Source organism: Rhineura floridana, chromosome 2, assembly GCF_030035675.1.
Source record: "Rhineura floridana isolate rRhiFlo1 chromosome 2, rRhiFlo1.hap2, whole genome shotgun sequence".
NCBI lineage: Eukaryota > Metazoa > Chordata > Lepidosauria > Squamata > Rhineuridae > Rhineura > Rhineura floridana.
In genome coordinates this window covers 211002881-211024112 of record NC_084481.1, presented here as the reverse complement: position 1 = coordinate 211024112, position 21232 = coordinate 211002881, and the positions used below count along the sequence as shown (strand labels likewise).

At 39.7% G+C, this 21232-nt stretch overlaps 1 protein-coding gene across 5 annotated transcripts in view; it reads right to left on the bottom strand.

Moving 5' to 3' along the window:
* Nucleotides 1–282: 282 nt before the first annotated feature.
* The window catches only part of VRK1 (VRK serine/threonine kinase 1), a 42223-nt gene continuing 21273 nt past the window's right edge, over nt 283–21232 (bottom strand). For 4 of the 5 annotated variants that reach the window (XM_061612088.1, XM_061612089.1, XM_061612090.1 and 1 more), the window contains 7 exons: nt 18652–18784; nt 16909–17029; nt 15801–15859; nt 13943–14121; nt 5980–6091; nt 5618–5693; nt 283–636 (listed from right to left, as the gene is read on the bottom strand). In XM_061612088.1, the coding sequence (XP_061468072.1) occupies nt 537–636; nt 5618–5693; nt 5980–6091; nt 13943–14121; nt 15801–15859; nt 16909–17029; nt 18652–18784 (780 nt within the window). In that variant the 3' untranslated portion in view covers nt 283–536. The remainder of the gene's footprint in view (nt 637–5617; nt 5694–5979; nt 6092–13942; nt 14122–15800; nt 15860–16908; nt 17030–18651; nt 18785–21232) is intronic. The other variant, XM_061612091.1, reaches the window with a different exon arrangement.

Sequence of the window (21232 nt, the reverse complement as noted above, 5' to 3'; positions counted from 1 at the left end):
GCTGGTTGATGAGTTTTTATCAGTTGTTCTAAATTTGATTGTGGGTGGGGTGGGAAAGGAGTGTTACTTGTTGCTACTGTGGTTTTTATTTTTAATGAAGGGCAGCACAGAAATCATCTCCAATATATACATGAACCATACCCCTTTTAGGGTAACTAGCAACTTCAATCAACCCCCAGTCATAAACACATTTAATTTGCAAGCATATCCTATGGATCCCAATAGAACATGCATGCAAGCATGCTTCAACTTCAGCTTCAGGTAGTTTCATTTAAACAGGGCACCAGAAATTAAGGTTTTATTTTTATTCAAGTTTGATCAAAAAATCAGCAGCTACAAGAGCATATGCAAAAGCAGCCATTTAAGAGGTTTGAAAACCTCTGTATTAATATTAAACTGTACATAAAGACTTAAAATATCTATTTCTCCAATTTCAACGACACAAAGCAGCACTGCATCATAATAGTCTACAGCCATACAAAAAGGGAAAAGCCTATTATGACTGGAAAAAAACTAGTAAAAGCAACAAGCACACATCATTTTGGCTCTTCTACTTCTGAGCTCTCTTCCTGGGTTTCAAGGTTGTCTTGGCTTTGGGAGAGATCTTCGGTAACTTGGATTTCGTGGCTCTCATTTCTACAGTTGTTGAGAATAAAAACAATTTGAAAATTAGAAATACTGACTACAGAAGGATCATCAGGATATAATCAGAACATTCTATATTAACAAAGGAAAATCCACAGGAATTTACCAATGATTTACATCTGACATTTTTAGAAAAACTCTACTCACACCAGCTTTAGGACACTCTTGAGCCTCATAACATTAATTTATAGTAGTAAAATTCATGAGTAGTTTATAGTATTCCAAGCTACATAAACTACATGGTTTGAGAGGGCCAGTGAAGTGACAGCCTACAAGCAGTACCTAGGCATCTATTTGATTTTATCTGGTCCCTATGAAGATACCTGCAGAGTGTTTCTTATGTGTACATAAGGTCAAAAGGGGACGACTGTGCAAAGGCAGAAAGTAGGAGAGGTGTTTCCTCTTTTCCTCTTCTCCCAAGTCAAGCAGCTCATTCCTGTGTGCCTGAGCCCAATGGTTAAAACTGATGTTGCGGGAACATTTGCTTGTTGTAGTTATGATACCAATAGCACTTCTCCAAGCATCCATATGGGATGATATGCAGGTGGAAAAGAAATACATTCTGGCTTCAATTGAAGAAGGAGGTGCCTGATCTTAGTCCTCTCTCTTTACATCAGCCTGGCCTCTAGTCTTGGAGAGACTAGTTTCCATCTATACTCAAGGAACACTCTCCTCTGCTATGGCATTGGAAATAATTCCATTATTTCCAATGCCATAGCATAGTGGGGATTGCCTGGTATCTGGGTTTGGCTGGGAAGGGAAGGATGTAGTTTCCATAAGCTTAGGATGTCGGCCACTACCAGTTTATGCTGTAACAGGAAAAGGCTCAGTGATGAGTCTCATAGTACAGCCATAACCAGAATCTGCACACGTCACATACACAGCATCCCTACCCTCCTCGCCACGTATGTTCTGTCTTCAGGACTATTAAAAAAATAGAATTTTGAGTGGGGGTAGGGCAGGGAGAAAAAGAGGTGTTTGATGCTTGATTAACTACAAAGAACCCTCAATATAACTTTACAAGTGTGTACGTCTCTGTCTCCTAGAACTCAATGCTCCAGTGCAGGAAACACATTTGGGTTAAAATAAAAGCTGATTCAGACAGTACATTAGCAGGTATAAGCAGCAACACATGCAATTCCTGAATGTGATGTTTTTGGTAATATCCCATTGTCTAAATCACTTGGAAAACACAGAGATCCCACTCCTTATCTCTCAGACCTGATCTGAGTATCCCAAGAGATTTCAGGACACAAATCTGACTACAAGTGAGATCCATGTGCAAGTTAAACCAAGTGCAGGCAGTTCCTCTCATCTGTTACTCCCTCCTATCATCCTCAAATCCAAATTTGCCCTAAAATGGGCAGATTGCCTTCACATCAAATATCAAGAGTAAAACAAAGGGGAATTAATCAGGGCACTTTTACATTTCTAAAGAGAACAGAAGGAAAAGCCTCTGAAACAACTAATGTCTCTGAGCACAAAAACAGACAGGGAAGCATACAACCACTCATGTTGCTTTGATCAACAAGTGGTGATCTCTAGGATCTCAACCTTTCAAGACACAAATATATGGGCTATGAAAAGTCAAAAGCTTGTACCTTGCACTGGCAATTGCCTCCATCTCCACTGGAGACCAGGCTCACTGCATATCTCTACTGCATCCCATGCTAATAGCAAACTCACTCTCCAAGTGCCAAATGCTTATGTAGCCAAAAGGATACCATCCACATAAAACCGGGAAGTATCAGCAGGCTTGGGTAAATACCAAGGTCTGCACAAGTATGGAAAACATTAGGGTGGGTGGGTGCCTGAAAAGATGGGGGGTGGAAAACAGCTCACTGAGAACTGACTTCCTTGCTACTTTTTATCAGCCATGAGGGGCAATGGGCCAAGACACAAGCGGTTGCCCAAACTGAACCAAGCACCTTGTCCACGCCCTCTAGCCTTACCAACTGAAACTCATCCAACACAATGGGACTAGAGTGTTCTAGACACCACTTGAGATTCATACTTGAAAACATACTTGGAAATTCCCTCCTCCCATCTAAGGTTTTATCTTCCTCCCTCCCCCTACCCCAAAGCAACAGAAGGAACTGCTTTCATAAAAAATACACAATGTCCTTTCCTGAGTTAGGAACTGGCTATCATAAAGTTTTAAAAATTAAATACACACGAACTGTCAATTTTCCACTATGAAGGGAAAATAAAGAGGGCTATCCAAACTGTCAGTGTTGAGGCCTATTGTTTTTTTTAATAGATTTATGACTGAGAAACCAATAGTCTATATTTGCAGCTGATTAAACTGCTGAACCTAAACCCAAGCTGATCCTAAACCCAAGGTGTGAAAAACCACAGATGGATCTCATAGCCACTAAGGATAGCAAACAACATGGCAAATTGAGTACTCTGTCAATAACCACACATACATACTTTCCAACCTACAGCGCAACGTTAACTGTATCTAAAAAGTAGGTCCTGCTGAAATTAGTAGGGGTTACGCCCAGTGAATTAAGTGCCCTGTTACACTTAAAGCGCTACAAAAAGGGAGCAGCTGAAAATGGAATGCATCTGAACTTCTAAAGATACGTACCTTCAGTTACCCACTTCCTGTTGAAACCATTCAATCCCTAAATAAAAACTACAAAATATTTTCCTACTTGCTTCACTGTAGGAAGTAGAGAATGCAGTAGCTCGAGAATGCCCCACTCAAAACACTAATTCAAGAGGGCCATGTCACTGCATTTACCATGGAAAAGAGTTTTCCTTTCAAAGTTTTCTTTGTGGTAAACACTTTTTCTCAGCAACTCATAGCCTGCACTTTCTCTTCTTTCTGCACCACTAAAGAAACCTCTTTAAACCTCTCTGTGCATTCACTCTCTCTGCCACAGCATGCACACTCTTCTTTCTGCACATCATCTCTCAGTTTCTCCCTTTCCCTCATTAATTCTCTTCCTTCTCTCTTACATCTTGCAGGGCTCAGAGGCATACATACACAAGACATCCACTCTCCCAGAAATTCACACACTGAGGGAGTTTTCAAGCCCAGGATACTGTTATTTATTAATTTATATACCACTTCATGGCCAAGGCACCTTGGGAAGGTGGTAAACACTACAGCAGCACTCTCAACATGCTGCTTTCCCATAAAGGAGGACAAATGGGGTGGCTGTTTAAAAGCACAGCATAAGCAGGGAGGAGTGCTGAATCCTTCCCTTGCCTACGCTTCCTCCCCACTTCTTTCCAGCCATTTTTCTTCCAGTGAAGCTAGAAGACTGGAGTGTGTGTGCTCAGCAGCTCCACCCATCCTCTCTACATGGCAGCATACGAGACTGACACAAGCTATGCTGCAACACACAGGTCAAACTGGTGCAACATTGGGTTTGACCTCAGACAAAAATGGGTCAGGCAGCAGGACAAGCTGTACAAGATAAAGCTGCAGCCCCAACTTCACCATAGACCTATATATTGACTTTGAGAGAAACTGACTCAATAGTAACACAGGAATTCTCCCATCTCTAACCCAAAATTGGGATAAGGCTTTGGTGGGCTTTATATGTTCTCAAAGAGAGGAAAGGACAGGACATAAGCAATCAGTATTTTGGAATTCCATCGGCAGAAACAAATAGGGAGGGCCCACAATTGGCCCACAGCCTTTTATGCTGTGCAGCCCTATCAGGGGGCCTTTAAAAAAAAATGGGGTAAAAAAAGAACCATTGAACACTTTCTTATATTCTACACTCCTTTACTTGTTGCTGTAGCTTGTAATTGCTCATTTAAATCTGTAAGTCCACGCTAACCCAGCTGTGCTCAATAGGCCTGAGTGAAGCCAGCACCCCCCTGCAATTTGGCACCTATTCACAATGAAAAAAAGCAGTGCGTTTTGTTAATTTGGGAAGGGTGATTACCATTGGTGGCAGGGCAGTAGTGGTTTTTCCTTTAAAAAAAAATCAAAACTTTTGTTGTTGGCTGTGGCTGCAGAGCTCCCCCTTCGCAACTACTCACCTGCCGCTGTCATTTTTCTTTCCCATCCACACCATACTTTTAAAGCACATTTAATGCACATGGCTCCCCTAAAGAATCCTGGGAATTGCAGTTTGTTAAGGGTGCTGACTCTGTGAGGGGTAAATTATAGTTCCCAAGATTATTTGGGGGACTCCATTTGCTTTAAATGTATGGTGTAGATGTAACCATTGCTGCATTGCATTTGGGGGAGAAAAAAATGTTAGCCACCAAGAGCAAAACCCTTTTTTTTAAAAAAAGAGGAACTGCCCCCCACCCCATCTCCACCAACAGTAAACCTCTTCAACTTTTTGGAAAGTTTCCATTCCTCTGAAGTCCCGCTGACTTTGCTCTCTCCCAAGCAAAAAACTGAGTAGAAAGGTTTTGGAAGCTTTTTTAAAAATCCCACTTCTCTGACTCCCCACCAACCAAATTAAGCCAAACACTTGACAACCATTTCACATTTGACAGAAGATTGATTCATTTTTTATTCATTTTGGATTTTCCTCTTAACACATCTGTACATGTTAAGAAAAGCTCAATATAAAATTAAAATCTAAAAAATCCCATTCAGTTTTATGTTTTAAATCAAAGAACCAAACAAAACATTGAATTTTATCCACCCAGAGCAGGCAGTACTAGGCTAGATAGAGTAACAGACTAGGTGTAAATCAACCCCTTTGAGTTTTGCATACATCGTACTTCTCACTTGGAAACAGCATCATCCCCCCCCCCCGGCTGTCTGTCTCTTAGGGTTAGGCTCAGTGGCAAAGAAGTGTGGGGTCCAACATCTAATCTCTGGCATTTCCTGCTAAAGAGATCTTGGGTCACAGGGCTGGCAAATCCTGCTTTCAGAAGTCCTGCTGATGCACATGTGCTGGTCATAAGCTACCAATTATGCCAAAACTATACCAAGATTCTTTTTCAGCCTATCCAGATAACTCCCTTTTCTTGAAGTAGCTCCACTCACTGTTGTAAACGGCGGCTGCTGCTACCCTCTGGTTGCAACCTGCTGTGATGAATTGGTCCTGGGGAGCGAGCACTTCCTGACAGTGAATTGGACAAGATAGGGGAGGACAAAAATGAGAACAGAGAGAAAAATAAATGGTGGGGAAAGGGGCAGGGACCCACCACCAACCCCAACTTTCATCAACTAACTGTCATCAGTTTTATATGCAGGGCAGCAAGTATATTTCACGTTTTACTGCTGGAAGATGGCTGACAATCTTATTTTCCTCAGGTTACTAAAAAAAAATGGTTACATTTATTGCCAAGCGTAAACATCGTTGATTTTTACCAAAATGAAAGATTGAAGGCTAATGAGGAACTTACTTGATGTAGTATGTTTTCTTTTTTTGACATTTTTCACATCATCTTCCGCTGTTTCAGCATCATCTTCATCAGTAGAGGCTGCCCCTGATGCAGCAACTATGTTTCTTTTTGTCTACAACAAAAACAAAACAAAACAAGCCTAGTTTTATACAAAACAGAAAAGTGCATGCAGGCAAGTTAAATAAAAAATGACGATCAGCTATAGTAAATTGTTTGGTATGTTTCTCCATCTTTGTCTTCTGCGAATAATCAAATCAGAAGCATATAACAGAAGTAGTATTTTATCATAATTAACACCATGATTTTCATTATCTTATTTTGAAAGGTTTTTCTTAAATAAAAAATGAGATTCCTATGCAGACCCATTTTAATCCGTTCAGTAACTAACAAACGCATCTTAGCCCATAAGCATAAAAATAACTGCTAAAGTTCAGCTTGCTTTTTTAGTAAGTTTGACAAACGTGTAGCTTTACTGAAATAACTGCTGAAGTGGTTACAACCTCACATAGCTGATGAGAGAAGGGGGGAGTGCATTACATCCTTCCAAAGTGTTGCTTCATGATTACCATCTAAACCCTGCTGGGCTGAACAGATTGGTTCGATAATTACATACAATAACTACAGTGGGCAGGTAACCCTCAGCTGGCACAGGGCAGCTCCCCTGTGAGAACTTCCGTATGCAAACTGCACTGATGGAGTGCATTAGGTACATCTTTCCTGCCGGTGCACAGGCCTGATTAACGCCAACCAAGACTCCAAGGTTAGCATGTCAGCAGATTTGTGATGCATTAGGCAGGAATAAACACAGACACTTTTGTTCATTCTGACCAAAATTAAGGAGGAATATTTCACCACTGTATTGCTTTTATATACAGGATATAAATGCATTCCTCCTGGTTGCACTGAGGAGAGATTTTTAAAAGGCTCATTGCAAAAACAGATATCTAATACTTTCCACACAAAAAGCAAAAGGACATTTATCTTGTTTCCAAGCTTATTCAATAAAAAGGTGATTTCTTAATCTTGATGCAGGTGAGTTACATGGCAAGAGAAGTCAGGCATCATTCTCTGACAGAGACAACACCCATGTTTGATGCAGAGTGCAAGGCAAACTATGAATCCCTAATTCATATTTATTTCACTTCAAATACTTCCTAGCAGTTATCGAGTGCCATCAATGGGCCCCATCACTAAGCATAAGACATGTCCCGTGGCTTGAGTAGTTTATAGCAGCAATAACGGATGCTTTCACTGCACCACAATGAGGATAACTTCTCTTTCAGCAGGAGCTAACTGAACCCATGCAAATATTAGAGTAACATCATCCATTACATATGAAAGTGAATTAGATTCAAGCCAAGTTGGGAACAATGTCTCATTAATAAATCTCAGAACTAGAATAATTTTAAAATTTATAGTGGAGAAAAAGAGATCTCCTAGTGCTAGGGAATTTCAATTAAGGTGGGCAGCAACTGTTACTGCTATTTCACAACACTGGCCGTTCTAATATGTCATATATACCCCTACCACAAACTGGATTGAAGTGTAGCTGAGAGAAGGCTCCTGGCCAGCAATTTAGATTTAAATTGAGAAGCTTACCGTGCAATCCAAGTATATACATCCCACTGTGATCAGTGGAGCCTACTCCCTAGAAAGTGTGGTTAGGATTGCAAAGTATGAAAGAGCAAAAGTGGGATCTTTGCATATGAAAACATTTTTCAATGGAATTTTGTCTGTGGACGAGAGAATGGCTCATCTCAAAGTTGTCCGAGTTCCAGTGAATAACCCAGTGAGTCTAATCTCCTAATTGAGGTTAAATTGGATGTGCTCCTCCCCCTCCCCTCATTTGATCGAGCCACAGCTCCACACTAGGGGTTTGGTTAGCAAACAATGCTGGCTTATAGGGAAACCTGCTGTGACATTTTTGCAAGGCACTTTGACACTCAAGATTCACACAGAATTAGACACCATCCTGAGGAAGCGACCACAATACCATCTGGTCCAATTGCATTGGATCAGTTTCAATTATTGAAACCCAAGGATGTGCTTGCAGGGGTTTGAGTGACCACTTTCTCGCTCAACCCTTGTCTGTCATGGCTTAATACAGTAAAGTGGGATTTGACATCAGGACTTTGGAGTCTTAACATTATGCTGTGCTAGCCATTTCACTGTCTCCCTTACTACAAAAATTAAATCGAAACCATTGCTCTTAAAAAAAAAAATGCTGTAAGGTTGAGCAATCCTTTTCTCCCCCCCCCCCAATAACAATCTGAAAAGTAGCATGAACAATGAGCAAAATGCATTTTCCCCTCTGGAAATACTGTTTAAATTGATAATAGCAAATGTTAACCAGAAGGAATTCATTCTTCAGAATGCCATGATCATTACCTCAGATTAACTAAGACTTCTTTTACTAGTCAGAAACACGACAAAATGCTTCTACCCTAGGATTTTTCTTCTAGGAAGCTTAGCTTTTCAAGTAAATAGAGGTCAGCACACTAAAACTGACACAGTGGGAAGTGGAAATCCCAACCCCTATCAAGTTGGACTTTGGAATCCAGTCAAGACAACTGCATAGTGCTGGAAGTCCCCTTCCCTCACTGTTCTTCAGAGGCATGTCCATTTCACGCACTACTCAAAGAAAACCTAATTAGCCAACAATGTAATTGATAGCACAGCCCAATAAAGTGCTCAAGAACATTCATGTGATCAGCAACCTCTTTTAGAATTCAAGTATTACTTTGAAAGAGATTCTAGTTCTTATAAAGGCAGGGTTGCATTTTTAAGATGTTGATCTTATAAATTCTCAACAAAAAGAGTAAGGAAAGAAAAGGTGCAAACCCTTTTTTAAAAAAACCCTCCCCAATTTGCAAAATATGTTAACGCTCCAATTTTTTAAATACACAAGCTAGCTGCAGACCTGAGTTTTGTGATACATTTGCCTACCTGGCAAAGCATGGATGAAAAGTAATTTTAATATAACTTGCTATATCCTGTTGGTTCTTGATCTCTCAAAACCTTTCAGAGGTTTTCAATACCATCAACTATGTTATTATTCTGGATAGGCTATCTGGGTCAGAGACAAATTCACGGAGAATAAGGCTATCAATGGCTGTTGGGCACAATGGCTGTGTTCTATCACCACTGCCAAAGTTAGTATATCTCTGAATACCAGTTGCTCGGAATCACATGTGGAAAGAGCACTGTTGCACTCGGGTCCTGCTTGAGAACTTCCCAAGGATATACGGTTGGCCACTGTAAGAACATGATGCTGAACTAGATGGGCCTTTGGCTGGATTAGATGTTGTTTTTATTAATTACTAGATTTCTTACCCACCCAAAGCCATCTGATAATCATGCTGACTACCTCTGCACTATTGTAATGCACTGTACATGGAGTTGTCTTTCAAGAGGATTTGGAAGCCACAGTTACGGCACAATACTGACAGTTATGATCACATTACACCTGCGCTTTGCTATCTCCCAGTTCAGTTTCAGGCTCATTTGATACCCGATGGGCTACTTACCTCCTTATGTGCCCTCCTTATGTGCCTACCCATACACTGATCTTCGGAGGAGGCCCTTCTTCACATGCCCACCATTTGAGGCAATGCTGGTGCTACAGGATCAAAGGCCTATTCAGTAGTGGCATCCTGACTCAGTAACACTCCTTTGCCATCTACCTTGGTGTCATTTTGGTACCAAATGAAAATTTTTATTTTGCCAGTTTTTTTTTAATCTTTTCCAAATTATAAACTTTTTGTAAGCCACCTTGGGAACTTGTTGTTGAGGACTAGATCCCTGAAAACTAATAAAAATTCATTGGCTCTTCAGGAGATTGTCTCTGTTCTTTACCCAGCGCTTCTGTGAAGTGCAAATCATTTATTATGAAAACAACCAGGAGAAAACAAAGGTTTTATTCATGTATTTATTGTTATAAATTTATTTATTACATTTACAGTATATCCTGTCTTTCTCCCCTTCCCCCCCCCCATTTGAATCTTCACAATAATCTCATGAGTTGGGTTAGGCTGAGAGACAGTCACTGGCCCAAGGTCACCCAGTGGGATTTGAACCCTGGTCCCCCAGGTCCCAGTCCAATACTAACCACTATACTATGAATACTTTCAACTACATTATGCATATTTTTTCCTTTGTGGATAAGTTATCATAGCAAACAAGTGACTGTTGATTGGATTCAAGCTTCCCGCCAAGATAAATGCCAAGATAAACCAATTGAACAATTCTAGAGAGAGTAGAGTTGAATGCATTAATAGATTAACTGGTTCAATTAACTAAAGTGTGGATTTCTAACTGAATTGTAAATCAGAGCACTTCCCTATAAAAGATTCTCACTACTGAGAACACTGTTTAAATATATGTACAGCTCTGAATTCAGGCAAAGTGTGTGAAGACTATTTTCCAAGACACAATTTCTGAGTTATAGTAAAAAAAGCAACAACATTACAAATACCATATGACCTTATCTCTATTTTGGGTCACTTAGGATCAGGTTGTTGATCTTTTCCTCTAACTATATTTACTTGGAAGCAAGACTAATTATTTCAGTGCAACTTACGCCTTCAATTAACTATCAATAGACTAATAACATATATCACAAAAAACAATAAATTGGGGTGTGAGTGAGTGAGTGAGTGAGTGAGTGAGTGAGTGAGTGAGTGAGTGAGTGAGTGAGTGAGTGAGTGAGTGAGTGAGTGAGTGAGTGTGTGTGAGAGAGAGAGAGAGAGAGAGAGAGAGAGAGAGAGAGAGAGAGAGAGAGAGAGAGAGAGAGAGAGAGAGAGAGAGAGAGAGAGAGAGAGAGAAGCTAACTAATTTTTGTTTGATTCAGGCTTTATTTACCAACTGCCTGTTCAAACACTAGAGCTATCACATCAATTTACACTGGAAAAAAACTCAAAAAGTTATGGGTCCCAGATATTTATTTAAGCAGATTTATATCCCACCCTTCTACTGTAGTTAAAAACACAACAGGAAATTGATAGGATCAGGTAAAAAAGATTTTACAGCGGCACATTACTACAAGATGCACAATTGCTGTACTAATGCAACAAAAAATCCAGGATGTTGCAACAGTGCAGTAACTCAGGCCAATGCAGCTCCATATGCAGCGTTTGCTTTCAATGTTTTAATGCATCTTTGAGATGTGTTAAGTATATAACGTCTTCTATTGTTTGGGCTCAGGCAACAGTAGCTGATTGATAACCTGTCCTTAGCAATATTCTCTTGATATTTCTGGAATAATAATTCCTTGTTCCACCACATACATTATGTGAAGAGAATGGAAAGGCAACAGCTACTTCTCTTCATCATCCCTTTTTTAGTCTAGTTGCTTTCATTGTTTTTCTTAAAATAGAGTCTAACTGAGAGATTCAGAAGCTCCAGCTTTCACACGCACAGGCTACACCAGTCAACATGTCAGGCCCAACCTATTAATTTCAAGTATACTAGCGAACACTATGGACAGGCCTTCCCAGCGACCATGCAATATTGTTACTTCCACAATTACAGCAATGACTATTTCTGTATATACATAGCAGCCTTCAAATCTTACACTTGAATCATAAATAATGTCATTTCACAACATCTACGCCAATAAATACATTCACTGTAGGTTTCCCTGTTTATGAATAAAACAGTCAAGGATGTTTTTTCACAGAATTGGCGTCTCTCTAAAAAGAAAAGGAGGAATTGACCTCTCTCCCTCTCTCTCCCTCTCCCTCCCCCTCTCCCTCCCCCTCTCCCACACACACACACACACACACACACACACACACGTGTTGATGGACACCCACTTAGAACTACAGTAGGGCCCCGCTTTACAGAGCTTCGTTTTACAGCGTTCCGCTAATACAGCGGTTGTCAATTGCAGAAAGGCCTCGCTCCTATGTTCCACTTTTACGGCGTTTTTTGGCAGTCGGGTGCCATTTTGGTCAATGTTAGTCAATGCATTCCGCTTTACAGCGGGGGTCTGGAACATAACCCGCTGTATGAGTGGGGCCCTACTGTACAGGCATTAAAATCAGCTTTTATATTGGGTTGATACCAAAAATACTGAAATATGTGTACTTTGTGCAGCAATGTTTTACCCATGCGATGAAACGAAGTACATATCCACCAAAGAAATTTATCACTACAAGAATGCTTAATGTTTAGGAAATCAAAAATCCCAGCTCTAATATTTTTGTATTACTGCTCATGGAGAGCATTGTTCTTGCATTCAGTAATTAGATTCTGATCAAATAGTTTTACTGTGCAATATCAAGCTTATAGATAAAATTCTGACAAGTAAAATACTGGATATTACAAACAAGTAAACTGAATGCTCGATTTGCATGCCGTTACAGGAGTAACCCAACCCATTTGGAGATTTACCCATAATCCCTCTTGTTGGAAGTGGGGCAAGAGCAACTCCTGTTTGGGTTCTTTTATTTATATTCCAGAAGGAAGACAGAGTTAGGGTCCTCCAGCTGGCTTGGCTTGGCTACCTTTACCTGTGCTCTTCTCTACCTGACTTCCTTCCGTTGTAAACTGATATGCTCAGGGAAGCTGCCCTGCCTCTCCTTCGTCGTATTCTTTGACTGTCCGAGGAGAGAGGAGACATCTCTGTCTTTGTTCTCTCTCCTGAACCATAAGGGCAATATCCAAGTCTAGACATTGCACCTCAAACTTAGTTAGTTAGTACTAGATATGCCTTTCCTATCTTCTATGTATTTCTACAAATAAAGTAGCTTTTTCTTATTTTCCCAGGTCTTAAGTCTCAGTCATTTAAATGCAGGGTAAAAGCCTGCTTCTTAGGTAAATACACACATTGGCACATGTAGCTCAGAATGCTGAATTACTCTGCATATGCATAACATCTCTCTCTGCTTAGTTGACATAACATCTGAACATTTGATTACATACATCACGGATGAGGAATCTGTAGCCCTTCAGATGCTGCTGGACACCCAACTCCCCTCAGCCCAGCCAGCATGGTCAGCAGTCAGAAATAATGAGTTATTATTGTTGTTATTATTAACAACAACAACATTTGCATACTGCGCCATAGCCAAAGCTCCCTGGGTGGTTTACAACAATTAAAAACATTAAAAACAAATATACAAATTTAAAACACCTTTTTAAAAAAACAATTTAAAAACACATGCTAAAATGCCTGGGAGAAGAGGAATCTCTTGACCTGGTGCCGAAAAGATAACAGGGTTGGTGCCAGGCGCACCTCATCATTAAGATTCCATAATTTGGGGGCCACCACTGAGAAAGCCCTCTCCCTTGTTGCCATCCTCCGAGCTTCCCTCGGAGTAGGCACCCGGATGATGTTGAGTGTAGTGTACAGGTGGGTTCATGTCGGAAGAGGTGTTCCATCAGGTATTGTGGTCCCAAGCCGTATAAGGCTTTATATGTTAAAACCAGCACTTTGAATCAAGTTGCAGTTCTACAAAATCTGAAGGGCTATAGGTTCCCCATACCTGACCTACACAATAACTTCCTGCATGAAATTTGTATCTACTATGATGAGATATACTTAAAAGAGATCTTTTAGGGCAGGTACTAACCACGATCCCAAGAGCCCTATGTGAAAGGGGCTGGGGGTATATTTTCCCACCTCAGCCCCTTACTGCTGCAATGAAGTGGTATCTGAATAGCAGTTTGCAATATGGCACAAAGGTCTTCATAAAAGAAAAAGAAACAAAGAAAAAACTCCCCATGGAGTGTATGCAAGCTCTTGGGCTAGGCTAAAGTAGCTCTTTGGACTCAGGCCAGTGGCAGTAAGATTGAACAAGCCTTTTGCTCTTGAAATATGGCCAAGTCTCAAGTGTACATTTGTTCCCTTTCCTCTGCCAGTCTTGATTTCACCTACATAACACCCATTTCCAACAGCACTCACTCTTTTCAGCTGAAAACAAGGGTTATTAAATACTGATCTGAATTAGGAAATGAAGACCTTAAGAGCAGGCTTTGCTGGAACGTCTCCATTCTCTGAAACGTCAAAGTCCAGTATACCATCATCCTTCTGACCAATGTCCTTGAGACCCCGAAGAAGTATTTCTCGTAGTTGCTGGTATAGTGGTTTTTCAGTATAGGTCAAAGCCATCACCATGTCCATGTACTTGGCTAATTCACCTGAAACAAACAATAAAAGTCTATGTAAGCAGATTGAACTATACCTCAAATGCATTTTAAATCTACAGTGGTACATCTACAAAACTCACATGATTTTTGTGCTATCACTCCGTCAATACAATAAAACTTTATTGCAAACTTAGCTAAAAGCCATGTGCAAATATACATACATGTATTCCTCAGTACCTTTATTGAGTTTACATAACTAAACCATTTAAAACATGGGGAGACTGTTTCATCACAAAGGATCCTTTGACAAAAGAGTCTCTCATTTTTTGTGCAGCCACAGCAAAATTAGCGACCGCAAGGGTTACTGATATAAAATTGACAAATAAAAGTGCATTGACCTTTTCCTTAACTGTACAAGGGGCTAAATAATCTAAAAATAAAGATAGAAATTTTTGCCTAGGATCGTCGTAAAGTGGGCAATGGAGTAAGTAATGGGCAATATCCTCGATAGCCTTACAACCATAAATACATTGACGTTGAGCCACCGGTAAGCCCCGAAATCAGCCTTCAAGATAGGCCGTGGGCATAACTTGAAAACGTAGAGCCGTAAAAGCTCTTCGAATAGGGGCTCTGTCAAGTACTTCTAGATAATTTGCTAACGAGTGATCCAGTTTGAAATTTGGATACCAGTTGGAAAACGGGGCCATCACTATAGACGCCCGCTATCACTCAGTCGTAACTGTTGTTCAGAATATGGGGTGATATCCAAAATCAGCCATAGAGCAGGCCCACTGAAAACAGTCAATGGTTTCAGCAAGTTGATGCTGAGTATGACTTATGTTGGATATCATCCACTGTCATGAGAAAACCAAACCAACATTTCATTAAAGCATTACAATCTTCCTCAACCTACAAAAGCAACATTGCTTCTGAAGAGTTTACACATGTTCCAGTCTTGCTTAGGAGAGCTACATTTCAATGAATATAGACTTGATCCAGCCACTTAGTTTCCAAGTTCAATTATTCAAGAATTTTTAAAACTTCTCAGAAATTATGTCACGGTTTCTAGTATTTCAGCCAGAAAATGCTTGTTTTGTTTGCAGGCACAAATACATACAACTCTCAAGCAAGGAAAACTTCTCATGGTCAGACATGTTTCAGGTCTGCTGCCTGGCCTGCTATGACTAAAGAATCTGGATGCATTTCAGATCCCATTGACATGGATATGAGAAATCATTTATTAATTAAATTTATTCCCCGCCTTTCTTTTCATGATAGAAACCCAAGACGGCTTACATATGGCTCCTGGAAGTCTCCCATCCAGGCACTGACCAGACCTGACCCTGCTTAGCTTCAGCAGGGGACTGGCCTCATGTGCCTTCAGATCATAGCCTGTGCCCTGTGTTAAAAAGAAAAAGGATTTCCTTGCAAGCCAGTCCTTTTCATCCCCCTATTTCATGAGAACCTCGACTATATCTGCATTCTGTGTAGTAGCGGGAAATATATAAATATTAAGCAAGTCATTCAAGGAGTCATTTTTACTCTGCTTGGAAAATAAACACATGGACCTCTTTGAATAATGTATTCATATCCTCCAAAAATAGACAGACACTGGACAATTTTGTTCCAGTCAAAGCCCTCAACATTTAAACTTTTATTTATATTTCTTGTAATAAAGAACAATAAAAACAGTTTTATTATGGGTTAATATGAAATTTGAATCTTCTTACCTGGTTTATCTTCTTCAGAGAAACACTTGTTCATCAAGTCTGCAATATTATCTGTATATCTGACAGAAAAAGAAAGCAGATGAAAGTTATATTTAACAGACCAGCAAGCTAGTTCTTTTGCTGATGGAACAACAGGGAGGGAGGGAGAGAAACTTTCAAGGAGAAATGATAGGCAAAATGAGCTTACACTGCTGTAAGGGGTAGGGAACCTTTTTAAACCGAGGGCCACGTTACCCCAGTGGAAAGCTGCTAGAGGCCACATTTCAACACATCTTCTTGCAGAGGAAGGAGTTGCACCTGTACACTTTGCACAACATTAAGGCCCTTTTCACTCCCCATAGGACAGCTGGTGGCTGGTCAGGAGGGGACCAAGACGGGCAGATGAAATCTGGCTGCAAGTTCTCTGACCCCGCTATACGGGGGGGGGGGGGTAATGACACAGAAATTTAAGAAAGCTAGGGATATGTTGATGCAGCCTAATGAGGAACACAGTGCTAATGATTTGGTGTCTGGGTAGTTTCAGCACAGCTTATCCAAAAACAGATCTGAGCATAACATTAATAAACTATGGTCATTTTGATCATGTTAGGATTCTGTTTCATACCAATGCAAGATAAGACAACGAGGGGTGATCAGGCAGTATGCACCCATTGTCTAGAAATTTTCAGGAGCGACAGGATATACTATATTTTTGTCTACACACTTCCCGGCTACTGAGGCCCAGATACCTCAGGTTGGAGCTGAAGTGGTGCAAAAAGCAGTGGTGTGTATATGGATGTAATTAATGATTAAGTCTGGATGGTATGCATAATGATTATGATTAAGTATGGATGGTGAGCTACTTATCCATCGCTTACACTTTATTTCTGGTATGCCCAATTTTTTCATCTGTTTTCTTTTCTATAAAATGAGGAACACTCATGTTGGGCAATCAAACCCTAAACATACATCTGACCAACATTTTGAACTGGGGGTGGGAGGTAATGGGCTGGTGACGGGCTGAGATTCAGTCTCACCAGAACACCTGCATATAGCTGAAAGACAACTATTTTGAATAAATCAAATTTATTTTGGGGGTGGGTGGGTTAAATTAAAAATAGAGCTTTACCTAATTTTTGAGTCTTTGACATAATTGGGGTCTTTCAAGTTGTCTTCCCAAGGCAGGTTGCCACTAAGCCAACAGATCATACAATAACCTAGAATTTCCAGGTCACCACGCCTTGATGGAGCTACAAACAAAATAAGAGTATTAAATTCACAACACAAGTCTATTTCATTATATTTTATAGCCCATGTAAAGAAATATAGCTGATTTAAAGATCATGCTTGAGAGCCATAAAAAAGTTTCCCTAAAGTTCCAAAAGGAGCCATGAACATAGTATCACATTGATGGGCACTCTTTTGTGGAACATCAGCAATGGACTTCCAAAGACTTTGCATGGTACTGTTGGTCATTGGCCTCTAAATGCTCTAGGTTCAGGGTCTCCTAAGCGTGGATCGTGATTCCGGTGTCATCAGTGAATAGGTGAGTCCCCAGCTGCTGTTATGCCTACTTGGAGATTAAATGGTGCAGGGAGAAGTGGTGTGTAATTAATGAGGTTTCTGAGTAGGGTTAGAGATTACTATGGCTGGGATCCAAACAGCTACTTTAGGGGAACCCAAGGGCTTGCACATGTCCAGTGGGATTTTTTTAAACTTTTCTTCTTAGACATTAAAACCCCATGCCATCTCACAACTTGCTTTTGAGACTATCTTCAGTAGCATGGCATTCATAAATAGCCACTCATTGAGTCACACAAGTCCAAAACTTCCTTGGGTTCCCTGGATCCTGAACCTAGTAAGCTTAAATGAGAAGCACAATTACATATACTCTGAGGCACAGTGCACCACACCACATTTCCTGATGGGACCCTTTTCTATTTTTTTCACCATTAGTCTGATTGTATACAGCATTATATAGTCATAATTGGGCCAAATACATGGGATTACACTTTAGAAAAAACTGTCTTACTTGAAGCAACAGATGTGTCTTTGTTCTTACCACTATAACTAGTAAGAGTGCAACTCATAATCTGAAAATCGATCACGATTGCTTACAAAAGCCTAGATCCAAGGAAAAGATATGCATGCATGGAAGAGAACCACACATGCAGCCACATCTTTACTTTTATTTATTTTTTTCCTGCAGTAGCTCCCACCTGAAGCTGAAGAGACATGCTGCTATGGGGTTTAAAAGCAGCTAACCTCTTCTGTACTGAGAAGTCCTGCACAGAAAAAGGAACCCTCTCAGTATGTAAAGGGCTGTAGCTCAGTGGTACACTATATGCTTCGCATACAGAAAGTCCTGAATTCAATTATTGGCAGATGGGAAAAAACTGGGGGGGGGGAACCTGCTGCCTGAAACCTTGGAGAGCCACTGCCAGTAAGCATAGCCAATACTGAGCTAGACGTAGCAATGGTCTGACTTAGCATAAGGCAGCTTCCTTTCTCATCTTTAGAACCTAAAATGTTAAATGTCAGAATGCCCATTGTATATGATTGACAATATGCTGATATAGCATTTGACCTTTTTTTAATAACTGTCCAAGTAAAACAATTCATACACAGATTTTAATATTTAAATGGCCCTTTTGCAGAAAATGCTGGTATTGTTATTGTCCAACAATACTACAATTTGGCTTGTAACATTTTAAAAAGTTATTCTGCTAATTATTCACAGCTTTTTCCCACTCTGGATTTTGACTATAATTTAAGTCTTGAGCATTTCAATGTGGCCATGAGTTCAAGGTTATTACCTCGTACTCACAATGACAAACGTACATTGTACAAGATGCAAAACAAAACTACTTACCCACCCCCTTGTGAGCATCAATACTAGTAAATTCAAGAGTTCCATCATGACACCGCTTGGGATTTTCTTTGTAATCTTTGTGATTACCTTCTGGACAGTATCGATATGCAAGGCCATAATCCACCAAGTACACCTATTAAGTTTCCAAAATGTACCAATATCAGCTTCATCCAATAATTAAGAAATACCCAATTCAGTTAATATTTTTCATCTTTAACCTTTTTTAAAGATGTCTTGAAAGCTTTTTTAAAAAAAAAGTTTTAAAGATGTTTTGTTTTAAAATATTTTAATGTCTGTTTTTATTATATTTTAAAGTGTTTTTAGTGCTTTTGTTTGCCACCCTGGGCTCCTGTTGGAGGAAGGGCAGGATATAAATCAAATAATATATAAATAAATAAATCTTTAAATGCTTTCAAACATTCTCTCATGATTAAGTGTAGGAATCACCATTCAGACTTAGGTTATATGTTGTTCTAGTATCTATAAACTGATAATAGGGAATGAATGGATTAAACACAAACTTCACTTATTGTTAGAGTTAACATTAGGTTATATTCATTCTAGTATCCATAAACTGAGTATATGGAATGAATGGACTAAACAAAAATATCACCTATTGTTAGAGTTAACATTATACCCAAGTAAGATACTTGCTTGTTCGCTATTATTTAAATAAAGGAAGAAACCAAATTAACACAAGTTTAATTACATGCTGTATTTCTATCTAGGGCAGCGAAGGGGAGATGTAGTACAACAGTATCTGGAGGGCCACAACAGTCTTGCAAATAAACTCACAAAAGTTACTAGCCTGTAACAATTTTGCTATCCTGCTGGGGAATGGCATAGGGAGGACAGAGAGCTCTGTCACTCTTGCAGCATACTATTTCTATGAGCACCGAGAAGTAAGTTTTTCCATTTCTGGCAGCATGCCTGGTTTCTATGCTAGACACAGGGCAGGGACAGAACATTTCATCCTTCGTCCAGCAGCCTGTTTACTCACCTGCATGCAATTCTTTCTTACCTATGGCTACTAGGCTAATGTTTAATTGAAAGGCTGGACTATAGTTCCCATAATCTCTGGCTGTACTAAAGTCCAGCAACATCAGGAAGGCCAAAGATTCCCAACCTCTGATCTAGAGCAATACAATACAAGATATATGCACTATTTAAGAAGGTATTACATGCTCCAATAAACCCATGCTTGAAAAATAACCATTTGGTTAGCTGCATGGACTTGAAGGAATTACTCCTTAGAGGTGGGCACTCCAAAGCATCATATCAGCAACACAAGTGTGATCTATAATTTATGTTTAAAATCTATCACAAATGCTCAGTACAGTGGTGAGTGCTTTCACTCAGTACAGAAGCCTCCTGCTCACTTTTACAAACAGTCACTACTCCATTTGGATTTGGGAGGTGGGGTGGTGGTTTGCATCTATTTAAGACTCACTTATTGATAAAATGTCTCAAGTCAGCATCAGCACTATCTTCTTCTCTTTACTTTCAATGGAGAAATTCTGCCTTCCCTTCCCTAAAATGATTTCCCCAATATTTCCCCCCTATGGTTTAAGAATTTGATATTAAGGGGTTTAACAAATTATTTAACTGTTGTTAATTATTATATTTTCATCCTACCTTTCAGACAAAAATATTGTCTCCCAGAGCAGCTCACATCAGTGAAAAATTCAATACAGTCCTGGTGGGAGGCACTGTACATAAATTAAAAGGAGACACAGGCTGGCAAACTAAAAAACACAAGACATCCAAAGCAAGGGGAGCAGAGGGAATAGGTAGAGGATGGAGATCAGTTTGGCAATGCCAGAACAAAGGGGTGAACTCTAAACAGCATTTTTATCAGATGAGACCAGGGGCTGATGTCCCCCTTGCTGACATTCTTGCTTGGGTATAAAAAATGCAATGGCCCAGTGACATTTAGACCTCTGGTCAGTTAAGTCCATATATATATGGGTAGCAGACTAGTAAATCTTTTTTTCTGGACTAGTAAGCGTTATGAATTCATTTGCAAGGCGAGTTGAGCCACTTCAAAAAGTACTAGCATTCGCTTATTCACTCCAAGATAAGCACTCAAACAAGGGGAAATTATGGATTTTGTATGTGCATTTAACAAACGCTAAAGATGTAAAATAATAATAATAATAAAATTAGACAGCTACAGATATTTCTGTAAACCAATTGATTTGAACAATCAACACGTTAAAAATCAGGTTTTCCAAGTAACAGAACACTTATGCTTGATGGATTCTTCAAACAAAGGAAATAAAAAACTGACAAAGCAGACAGGCAAACGTAATTCACCGGTGTACTATATAATTTTAAACTTCCACCCCCAAATAGCTATTTGAAATTCGTTTTGTATCGCAAGCATTCTCCTGAATATTATTCAGGGCAGAATAGCCAATTTGATCAACTGCCAGCAAAGTGAATAAAAAATGTACAACATTAACTAGATATAAATGTCAAGCAGAAATATTAATGCTGTACACATTCATAAAAGCAATATTTCTGCTGAGGTTCACAGCAGCTCCATTTAAAAAAAATAGGTTAAACAATGAAGAAAGAA